Source organism: Acinonyx jubatus, chromosome D3 (assembly GCF_027475565.1).
Source record: "Acinonyx jubatus isolate Ajub_Pintada_27869175 chromosome D3, VMU_Ajub_asm_v1.0, whole genome shotgun sequence".
Taxonomy (NCBI): domain Eukaryota; kingdom Metazoa; phylum Chordata; class Mammalia; order Carnivora; family Felidae; genus Acinonyx; species Acinonyx jubatus.
Window position 1 is genome coordinate 67,927,859 of NC_069392.1, and position 12,204 is coordinate 67,940,062.

A 12,204-nucleotide genomic window follows, 5' to 3' on the forward strand; every position below is an offset into this window, starting at 1 on the left:
TTAAGATTCAGCTTAAGTGATTCTCCCAAGGCATGGAAGCCTGTCCAGACCCCAGATCTCTCTCCACTGGGCCACACACTTGACCTCCCACAGTAATATATGAATGGGGCTATGTACTAAAACACATTAAAACCCATTCTTCTCTCCACATGGCATGGCCTTGAACCACACTTTGTTAGGTTTGCATAAGTTATCAAGGTAAGTGATTTCTGGCCAAGCCCCGAAGTAGATTTATACAGTATGTGGTCTTTCTTATGCCATTAAAGAGATCAAAGGTTGAGACCATTTTAGCGTCCCCCCCGCCCCGCCCCCCTGACTCTCCTACTACATTTAGGAGAAATAAAACGGTTACGGATCATTCTGTTTGTTAAATTGCTCAGTTCTCCCATCACTGCTTATTTTGAACATAGTATAGATCTAGAAGGAAGAACTTTTTATATACAGAGCTCTACAATCAGCAATACCACACTAAATCTATAAACAAGCTTATAAAAGTGGCCTTCTTTCTTAGAAAAGTTAATCAGGCTGACAATTATATTCTGAGATCCACTGAAGCACAGACCATCTTAAACGGGATTCTCCTTCTCACTAACTCCCCACAAAGGACTTTCCTACATTTGCTGCTAGCTCCATAAGGTGTTCTGTAGAAATGGCAAGAAAGATGGCTGACAAGATCGAGCATGTTAGTGTGAACAGGAATATGCATTTCCACCCAAACTTTGGTGAAACTTTTTTTCCCTACCTTATGCCTGAATAGCTTAAGACCATCAATGTGGGGATTAGTTTTAGTTGTCAACTTGGCTAGGCCAGAGTACCTAGACATTTGGTCAAACACTGGTCAAGATGGTGCTAGTGAAGATATTTTTTAGATGAGATTAACATTTCAAGTCAGATTTTTTTGTTTACCATTACCCTTCATAATGTGGGTGGGCCTCAACCGATCAGATGAAGGCCTTCCTCCAAGACAGAATTATGACAGCAGACTGCCTTCAGACTTCAAACACATCAATTCTTCCATGGGTTCCAGCCTATTAACCTCTCCTGTGGATTTTGGATTTGCCAAGCCTCCACAATTACATGAGGCCATTCCTTACACACACACTCTCTCTCTCACTCTTTCTCATCCCTGGTTTACTTGTTCCATTTACCTGTAGAACCTTAGTACAATCACCTAGCCCATTTTCCAATGAAACAGACCAGTACCCATCTTTCAGAGCTAAAAAAGAGCAATACAGAGATTTACTTCAGTGTCTAAAGAGAAACTCTAACACCAAAATCCAAAAAAAAAACAAAAAACAAAAAACCACCCAACCTACTACACATAACTACTACTTTGAAATTCCTATCTAAATGCTTGGTATATTAAGAAGTTGTCCAAGAATCCTGTTTCCTTCAAAGGGAATCTGCAGTGGAATCTGCAAAATGAAGGGTGATGCTAGAAAATGAATTTGTGACACCAGAGGGGAGGAAAGAGTGCCAAAAGGAAGCCAAGGAGACATGAAATCTAAGGCATCCATTTATTTCATTGCTCAGGAAATGAACAAGGTCTTGGGAGCCACTGTTCAAGAATAGGTTCAGGTTCCCAAGAAGATGCTGAAGACATGAGGAAATGCACTAAGAAATAGAACCTGGGCTGGTTCTGTTTCCAGTACTTTTACTCAATCCCAGGATCACCAACTGATTGCTAGGCAAAAGCAGTCAAGGAAGGCAGAAACTTCTACCAGAAGGACTCCCAGGCTGAGGTCATTCTTACCTGGCCATCTGCTTGTAGGCTTCTTCTGCCACAGCAAAGATGTGGGGGTCCATGTCCCCCATGTTTTGGCCACTGTAGGCATAGATGACATCTTGACCATAGATTGGCAACTGTTCATAAGGATTAATGGCAACAAGCACGATACCTGCAAAGAGACAATGTAGTCAGATTCTGATAGCAATACAGCCACCTGACATCCACTTTCAAAGGCCCTTGTTCATATCCATCAAACTAAAACATGAAAAATGAAATGAATCACAACCAATCACTCAACCAAATCAAGACGTATCTGTGTTGTCCAGGTACTGTGCCAAATCCTGTTGGAGAAAAGAAAGCTGGGCTTCCACATGCCCTAGTGCATGGAATAAACATAGGTCCATGTACACACGTACACCACTGCTCAAATTCCTGAAATACATAAAAATGTTGCACAACCAGAGAGAAGAGGATGCTTAATTCTGTCAACAGGTGTTAGGCTTTATTTTTTATTTTTTTTTAATGTTTATTTTTGAGAGAGAGAGAGAGTACAAGCAGCAGAGGGGCTGAGAGAGAGGGGGACACAGAATCCGAAGCAGGCTCCGAGCTGTCAGCACAGAGCCTGGCACAGGGCTCAAATCCACAAACCGTGGAATCATGACCTGAGCCAAAGTCAGATGCTTAACCCACTGAGACACCCGGGTGCCCCAACAGGTGTTAGGCTTTAAAAGCCATCTCTTGTCTTAAAAACTGAGAACAAGCTGAGGGTTGATGGGGGTTGGGGGAGGGGGGAAAGTGGGTGATGGGCATTGAGGAGGGCACCTGTTGGGATGAGCACTGGGTGTTGTATGGAAACCAATTTGACAATAAATTTCATATTATAATTAAAATAATAAATATAAAAATATAAATATAAGCCATCTGAATTGAAATCTAGGAAATGAACAAATTTTCATTTGTGTATGGGTTATCTTACCTAAATACAAACAAATTGTGGGCGTGTAACATGATTTACATATCTTAAGGTCAAATCTTATCTCAGCCAGTTATTAACTGAGTTATTCTGGCAAATTACTTAACTCTAAGTGCCTCAGTTGCCTGGACTATAAAATTGGGAACAGCAATTACCTTTACTTGATTGTCCTGAGGACAATGATTAATACAGAACTTAGACCAGCATCTTGCATAGTAAGCACTGTGTGTTAGATTTTTATTAGCTCACATCACATTATATCATGTATTATCTTTCCTTTTACTTTAAAAAAAAAAATTTGCATCCCCAGAACCATACATCACAATGATGGACTCAATAAATACATACTGCATGAAGAGTCAGCAAATCACCTAACATTCCAGATCTTTTATGGAAGGGCACATAATATTTGAGAATGTAAAAAGAAAAAAATTATTATCTTCAAGAGAGAAATGCATGCCTTTGTCTTTCCCAAAAGAGCACATTCTGGATCTTGAAAGAATCACTGACAAGGGTACAAAATATTTGAGCTTTTCCAGGCATGTGGGGAAGAGAAAACAGGAATGGAAAAGTCATTGCCAAGTGGGAGATCTCCACCATTGTGTCTCCCTTTGGTGTTTGAAAAGGGACACAAGAAAATGAGAAGACAAACCAGAGAATGAGAAAAATATTTGAAAAAAAACATAACTGATAAAGGACTAGTACCCAAAATACATAGAAACAGTTGAGGAACCTCCATACCGCTTTCCAGAGTGGCTGCACCAGTTTGCATTCCCACCAGCAGTGCAAAGGAGACCCAGAAGATGTGGGGTGTGTGTGTGTATACATATATACATACATACACACACAATGTGGTATATATTACTCGGCAATCAAAAAGAATGAAATCTTGCTATTTGCAACTATGTGGATGGAACGAGAGTATTATGCTAAGTGAAATTAGTCAAAGACAAATATCATAGGGCTTCACTCATACGGGGGTGGGCTAATCGGGTAAGGGGCATTAAGGAATCTACTCCTGAAATCATTGTACTATATGCCAACTAACTTGGATGTGAGGCTGTGGAGAAGTGGAAACTCTTTGTTGCTGTCCAACGCAAAATGGCACAGCCACTTTGGCAGTCTCTTACACAAAACAATCTTGCCGTAGGATACAGCATTGACACTCCTAGGTATTTATCCAAAGGAGTTGACAACATATCCACACCACCACCTGGCAGGTGGATGCTTGTGGCAGCTTTGACAATTGACAAAACTTAGAAGCAACTAAGATGTTCTTCAATAAGTGAATCAAATGAGAAACATCCAGACCATGGACTGTAAGTGCTATAAAAAGTGATTTATCCAAGTATGAAAAGACATGGATGAAACTTAGAGGGTTACTAGGTGGAAGAAGCCAATGTGTATATAGCCACATATGGGGATTCCAACCCCATGATATTCTATAAAAGGAAAAATGATAGAGGCAGTATAAAACATCAGGGGTTGCCAGGGACAGGGCAGCAGAGGGGGTGGGGTGGGGAGGGATGCAGAGGCAGATCATAAGGGATTTTAGGGCAGTGAATCTACGGTTAGGACAGCGTAATGGTGGATACGTGTCCTTATACATTTGTCCAAATCCACACTATGTACACCACCAAGAGTGAACCCCAGTGGAAACTATGGACTTTGAGTGATGATGTGCCACTGTGGGTTCATCAACGGTTGGGGAAAGGGTATTATACGGGAAATCTCTGTATCTTTCCCTCAGTTTTGCTGTGACCTAAAGTTGCTTTAAACACTAAAGTCTATTTAAAAGAAAGAAATGCCAGAGAATACTTGGAAGAATCTTGTCTGTTACATATCAGGCTAAGGGAGGAAAAGAACACCCACCAAGTCTTCAAATGGAAGTTTGCCCGAAAAGACCACCTGGACCAAAAAACAAGGCCCCAGACCCTGATAAATTCCCCCTAAGACTAATGACTTGGAGAATTCTTCGAAACAGCCTTACATGTTCTACTGATTAGAGAGTTGTATAAAACCCTAATTCACACAGCATTCAAATTTTGATATCATACTCTAAGGCCGCACATTCTCCTAAAATATCTCAGCCACTTTCACAGCAGAAAACAAGTGTTTCCTGATGACTCAGAGCTCTGGGCAACACTGGTCACTCTCAACAGCTGATGCTATAGGAGCCAGTGGGCATTTGGGTAAGCGTGTACAGACACCAGGACCTCTTCTAGAAGGGATACCTTTAAACGCTGAAGCTGATGGTGGTTTATTCCTTTCTCCTCAAATGGGAGGTTTTTGTTGTTGGTGGAAAAAAACCCAACTTATTAAAACCTCTGAATACTAATGGTCTTTTTCAGATAATATTGCCATTAGCAATTGGGTTGAAGTTGTTTTGGGGAAACTACTTCTCATGCACTGACGTCTGACAGGAAAGCTCACTGGAACTTAGTAGCCAACCCATCGATTCCAAACCCAAGTGGATTATCACTGTGAGAAGAACTCTGGTCCTAAGGCCTCACTTGTGATCATGACAAGACCACGGCTCTGAGGCACAGCTGGGACAACCCCCACAAAGAAACCCGTGGCCTGACTCCTCAACCAGATCCTAAAATGATTGGCCCCACAGATAATGGTTTCTAGGGATCTAGATCTTACCATACCACTTAATATTCAAAAAAGAAAAAAACTGGAATGTGGGAAATTGAGAAGTTTCAAGAAAACCAAACAGGAGAATTTTGAGGACATCTTATTGTAAAGTATTTCCATGTTTTCTGCTCATGGATTTGACAAATTCATCACGCACCACGTCTGTACATGGCAAGGCAGAGAGTCAGACAAAGACAGGACTTCCTTAGAGGACAGAAGCCAGCCAGGCATGTTCACAGGAGTGCGCTCAGTGGAGAGAGCAGACTCCTGAGCTAGGACCCTGGGATCTACTTACTGCTGTCCTACAGGCCCTGGGACTGTGCCTAAGTCAGGCCACATCGTGTGGTCCACTTCCTCCCCGGCTGAGCTGTGATTAACACCAATCATCCCACAGAGATGTAGGGCAGCCTAATTAAGCCACATTCACTGATTGCAAACCTTTCAAGGGTCTCAGTTGAGAGGTACTCAGGAGAATGCTAGTAGGATTCCTAACCATTAGAGTTTGACACATCAAGTCTGAAGATTGTAAGTACTTTCAAACACATGCAGCCAACAGATGTACGCCACTTACCACAGTAAGTGTAGATGTGGTTCGACTCCAGGAAACGGACCTTTAAATTATGCAAAACTGCAGGCTCATGTAGATAGCTAAGGGCAGTTAGGTCATTTTCTCCCACCAAGATGTCTGGATTCCGCAAAAAGGGCAGCTGGTTGCTTTGGACATCAATAGGGTATTCCCGAATCTAAAGAAATGCAAGTAATAGACACAGAAAGGCAGGGTTATGAACCATTTAGCCTGTATCCAATATCCTGTCACATTGGCTAGGATCACGGTCCTAACATGATCATACATGATGAACACAGATAACCTTCTTTTCAAGATGAGCAAACCAAACAAAGTACTTATGTTGCCCTAAGAGACCAGCCCAGGAGGAAAATTGGCTGGTAACAGAATCCCAGTATATCAAGATAAAAGACTGAATGACAGGAGAGATTCAGGAAGCACAAGATTTAATGACATGTTCTACTGGCTTCTCAAAGAAAAGATACTTACTGAGTCTTGAATCCTGGTCCCAACAGGAGTACTACTTCTGTCTCCCATGTAGCCAACCTTCTTCACCCCCATTTAATGCTGATGCCTTCCTCTGCCCCATCATCCAACACGTTCACTTTTTTTTTGGGATTGCCTTATAACAAACTGCTCTCCATAAATGCCCTCCAGGTGTACACATATTCCTCAACATCCTGACAACAAGCGACTCTAGGGCAGGAATTTTACTTTGACCTAACATAATAGGAGCTCGAGATCTATAGGTGTGTATAATCAGGAAGTCTCAAATGCAAGGTGCTATTCTTATATCCTTAGCATAGCAGCTGGACAGGAGTACTCAAAGATGCTTTCTGACACGTTATGTTTAAAACTGACTCGTGTACACACCTATCTACATAATAGGAGAATCTTGGCTACAGTTTATCATGTCCTATCTAAATTCCTTATAGTGTAGTTAAAAATCATCTGAGAGCTTGTAAAAACAATTTCCCCAAACACTACTTATATGTTTAGGAGTTCTGGGGTGGGGCCCAGGAATCTGAAATTTTGAAAAATCCACAAGTAGTTCTGCAATAGGCAGTTTACAGATATCTTAAGAACCACTATTCTATAGAAGCCTTTCAAGAAAGTCTACGGACATAGCTTCAATTTACTAGAGGAACAGTTTTTTTAAAAGAACATAAATATCAATGTTCTCTCCCATCTCTCCCACTTTTAGATGGTCACACACAACCAGATATTAAGGTGTATTAAAACCAGCAAGTTTAATAATGCTAAAATAGGCAGGTAAATGAAACCTAATAGCAGATCCCAAAATAACAAGCACAGAAGGAAAATTTGTTCAGAAGAATGCTGAAGCAAATGGTTAAAAATGAATTTCCCCTCTAATAGCAGCAGATAAAGCCTTTTAAGGAAAAAGAAAATAGAGCTAGGGTTCTATTCTCATTCCTTCAAAGACCAAAGTAAGTTTTAGGTAAAATACAAAATAATAAATAAATAAAAACGCCACTAAAATAAAAAACAAAACTAGTAAGAAAATGTAGTCAGGTAGTTTTAAGAGCTTTGGAAGGAAGTACTTTCAAAGGATGATGCAAGAGCCAGTAGTATGTCACAAAATTTTTTATTTTGACTATAAATGGAATTTTTAAGCCATCATGAAACACACCATGTGCAGAGGAGAGGACAAAGATTCTGCATTACCTAACAGAATTAATCTTAATATCCAAAGTTTTAAGAAGCCAAAAAGAATACCAACAGCCCAACAGAAAATTATGCAGAGGCTACGAGCCACAAAAAGTACAAAAGGAACATGAAAAGCTATTCAGTGACATTAACCAAACAGATGCAAATAATAGATTATTAGCATTATATCACATAAGCAAAGGTGTAAAAACTGCCAAGACCTTAAATATGAAGGATGTGGCCCAACAGGTGGGTTGTTTGTGGGTTCAGATTGATGGACCTTTTTGGAAGACAGCTAGCCACACTTGAGTCTGAAACTTTTATGAATAGACTCTTCCTTGGCCTCCAAAGACCATCTTACAAATGAGCAAAGATATCCACAATCTAGAGACAGGAAGGTAAAACATGACCTATACCTGTAAAGACAAGCAGCTCCCCACAGCATCTTGCTGAATTTACAAAGAGGCATGTTACAGAATGAAATCTAGGATTCCTTTTATTGCAAACTTTATAGAATGACATCCCCACAAATTATCAACAGTTACCCATGTAAACAAGGTTTTCCTTGTACAGGTTCCTGTTGGGGGGTTGTGTGTTAATCAAGGCCATTCTCTTTTTCGTGCAAAGGTGACTCCATACAGGAGACCAGTAAACTAGCTATCCTGAACAGGACACAAAATTTCCAAAAGGTGGGCAACAGGGGGAAACAGAACATGTTGAGATTTTAAGTTCTAGAGGTGATGGTCCCCTTCATCTCTGGCTGAGTTACTGGTGTCACTGGGACCCTAACCCGACCCTCCCACTCTGAGTCTTTCTGAAGACTTCCCCATGGAGATTCATGTTCCCCGCCCCGAGAGGAACCACAAAGCTCACCTAGGTCAACCCCTCATTTCTCAGATTAGAAAGCCGGGGCCTGAGCTCAGAGTCTTTAAACCCTGAGACAGAAATGCTGGCATTTCCTCCATATTTCCTCACATGAATCTTTCCCTCAAAAAATCTCCCCCAAGTGCGGAGGGAAAGGCGTATGCAATTTTGTGAAAATATGGTCCACAAATAAGCCAGTGGCTCTGGTTATAGTGAAATAGAGAAGTAAAAATGTCCAGAGCAGTCACCAAGATGTAGGAGGGGCAAACTCATGATTCAAGGATGATTTTTGTGGTGTGTGTTTGTCCAGAGGGAAGCAGGGAATGAGTAACTTAAGATTTTTTTAAAATAGGATTTTGATTCCAACACTGATGTTAGTATCAAACATTTACAGCTAATGTGGTTTTACTTGAAATCTAAGCATTTAGGATGTGATCAGGGACCATGAACACTTTCTGGCATAGAAGACTTCACTATGTAACAAGGCCTTTGGAGGTGAGGAAGAGGTTCGATGTGAACTCATAATATTGAATTCTCTGTCACCCACCTGGAATGAATCTCAACCTTCCCCTTGAGACTAGGAAGAGAGGGGCATCTCTCATTCGTCCCTACCTAGCATACTGGGACTAACCAAAACTTGAGAATACAGAGGAAGTAGTTAGGGGATTAAGTCCATATCTGCACTTTCCACTAAGGTAGCATATGGAAATTACATTTGTTGAAATTAAGTACAGTTAAAATTTCTCAGTGTCTCAGCCACACGAGTCATATTTCAAGGGCTCAACAGACACATGTGGCCAGTGACCACCACACTAGACAGTACAGACAGACAACATTCTACTATAGCACAGTCATCCTTTGGAAAGCATTGGTCCAGATTGCTCTATACTCTATGGTTTTAGAATACTTAGCTGAATGTCTGATTTTGTTTCATGACCTCTCTCATACCAATTCATATCCATGTTACATTACACAGAACCATATAAATAGAATATAACCATAAAAATATCTTTGAATGACAGCTCCCAACACAAAGACCTGGAGCTAATAAGAAGCACATATGGTAGATAAAGGCAACTTCTTGCTCCTACTCTACCCATACAGCTAAGACATCCAGACAAAAGATAAGCTAGTAAAAACAGGGTTACCAGCTGGCAAGAGGTTGGTGTTAACACAAGAGCTACACACATCATCCTCTAGTGGCAATGGTACCCAACTAGGAGACAAACGGGGTAGAGAACCATGGTGGAGCATTTAGGTAGGTCTCTACCATGGCAAATATTCCTGCTTTGTGAAGTCAACAAGAAACTCCCAAGTAGCTGCCCAAAAGGGTTTCAAGAAGAGTGTGGATTTGGAGGGAATGTCTAAAAGAGTGCCATGGGGGTAGAGTCAAGTATCTCACCAAATTTCTAAAGATTCCTGGCCTTGACCTTTTTATATTCTCATCCTGATAACACTTCATGTATTACATTCATTACAAGCGGGACAAATTTCCACAGATGCACAGATGTATAACAAGCCCTCGCATATAATTGCTCGGTTGTTTTTAATAGTGAATGGTACAAGTAATTAAGAAAATGGCCATAAACAAAAACAGAATTAAGAAGTTTGAATTTTAGGGGTGCCTGGGTGGCTCAGTTAAATGTCTTACTTCGGCTCAGGTCATGATCTCACGGTTTGCGGGTTCGAGCCCTGAGTTGGGCTCTGTGCTGACAGCTCAGAGCCTGGAATCTGCTTCCTATTCTGTGTCTCCTCTCTCTGCCCCTTCCCTGCTCACACTCTGCCTCTCAAAAATAAACATTTAAAAAAAATTTTTTTTAAATATGGAGTCCAAGTTAATCTTTCAATTTCAATTTATTGCAGGAAACACAGCTGACACACTGTTAGAATCCTGGAATCTCAATATGGCTTTTGACTTGGGGTCTCTTAGCCATGAACAATCCAGGCCGTCCTGCATGGGTTCAATCCAGAATTCCTCAACCTCCACCATCTTTACCTAGGACAGGGGGTGGGGTGGGGTGGGTGGCTGGCCACCCTGTGCACCACAGGATGCTTAGCAGCAAACCTGTCCTCTGCCTGCTGGATGCCAGGAGCAGACCTTCCTCCTCAGTCTTGACAGCCTAAAATGTACCCAGACATCGCAAAATCTCCCTTGTCCAGCGGGGAGGGGAGTGCAGGGAGAGCAGAGGCAAAAAAAAAAAAAAAAAAATCACGGTTTCACCCATCTCGAAGCAAAAGCAGCCAGGCAAAGTATCCTCACTGATGGAAGAGATCACAGATACAGAGGAGGAAACGGGCAATTACAGGAAGGACACAGATGGTGGTGAGGATTACATAACAGTGTCCACGTACTAACACCCTGGATGGTATACTTAGAAAAATGGTGAAGATGGCATTTTTATGTTAGATGTATTTTACAATAAATTTTTTTTTTATTTTGAGAGAGCAAGAGGAGGGAAAGGGCCGAGAGAAAGTGAATCCCAAGCAGGCTTTGCACCGTCAGCACAGAACCCAACACAGGGGTCAAATTCACGAATCATGAGATCATGACCTGAGCCAAAACCAAGAGTTGGGCGCTCAACTGACTGAGCCCCCCTGGCACCCTGACAATAAAAATATTTTTAATTAAAACAAATTACAGCCTACCTCAAGCAAGATAACTAATTACATTGGTAACATTACTAATGTTTACATGCAAGTTTTTATAACTTTACATGTTTTTTGTATGCATACAATATAAACATGATAACGGTCTTCATGTTATCCTTGACAACCAAAGACGGTCTCAAGCGTAGATTACTGAGCAGTGGAGAGCAAAAAATTAGGTGACCAAATATGAAAATAAGAACAGAAATAACCAGAACAGAAAGAAAAAAACTAGTAATCAAAATCACCTGCACTAAGAAGTTGTACTGCGACTAGAGTATTGGCCACTCTTAGCTCTGGTTTCACGAGATGTGCACACAGGTGACACTTGACCTGAACTGGGCTGACAAGCCCTGTGGGCATTCTCAGGATGCCCAGGGCTGAGGGCATCAACGGTCAAGTGCAGGGGTCCTCGTTCTTCTGCAACATTTGCTTCCTGCCATAAAGAACCAAGTTTGTCATCTCCTAACAGCCGGGCATGTTTGGCCCTGTCCTTCGACCTGAGTAGGAGGGGCCTTTCCCTGGGCCTTTCATCTTCAAGGGTTCCGTCATCTTCAACACAAAATAGAAGCTTACTGAACAACACACGATTGTGCTGCCACTTGGGATCAAGCTTCCGTGGGGACACATCTGAGCCCCGCAATCCTCAACCTACACTCCCGGGACAAACACCTTGGCCCCTGGGGAAAATGTCTCGGCACGCCTCTTGCCACACGTCCCTGAAGGAAGGTGACGGCATCCAGGTGCCCCGAAGGTCTGCCAACTGTACCACCACCAATGCCAGAGACACACACTGCTCAGGGGTGTGGGGAGGAAGTGGACAGGAAAGAGGAGGGGAGAGGACAGGCCAATGAGCGTGTTGATCTCTCCTTTCAGAGGGCACAACTGCAAACAAAATTCACAGAAGGAGAGCTCATTTCCCAGCCACGCCCCGTGTCTAATTCCCGGCTTCTCCACAGGCGCTCACAAATTAGTACAGTATCTGCAACCACAGCAACGTGACGTGAGTAGTTTGCAATACTCAACAATTCACGGCCCTCTTCAATTTGTTTATATATAGGTAGAGGTACAACATGCTTCAAGATCATGGTTCTTGACAATGGCAGCTACATGGAGACT

The 12,204-nt window shown here is 41.9% G+C and overlaps 1 protein-coding gene across 1 annotated transcript in view; it reads right to left on the minus strand.

Moving 5' to 3' along the window:
• The window catches only part of MYO5B (myosin VB), a 230,963-nt gene that overhangs the window by 177,894 nt on the left and 40,865 nt on the right, over window positions 1-12,204 (minus strand). Inside the window, exons 3-4 of the mRNA XM_053205589.1 lie at window positions 5,914-6,085; window positions 1,754-1,898 (exon numbers count right to left, since the gene is read on the minus strand). Coding sequence (XP_053061564.1) covers window positions 1,754-1,898; window positions 5,914-6,085 — 317 coding nt within the window. The remainder of the gene's footprint in view (window positions 1-1,753; window positions 1,899-5,913; window positions 6,086-12,204) is intronic.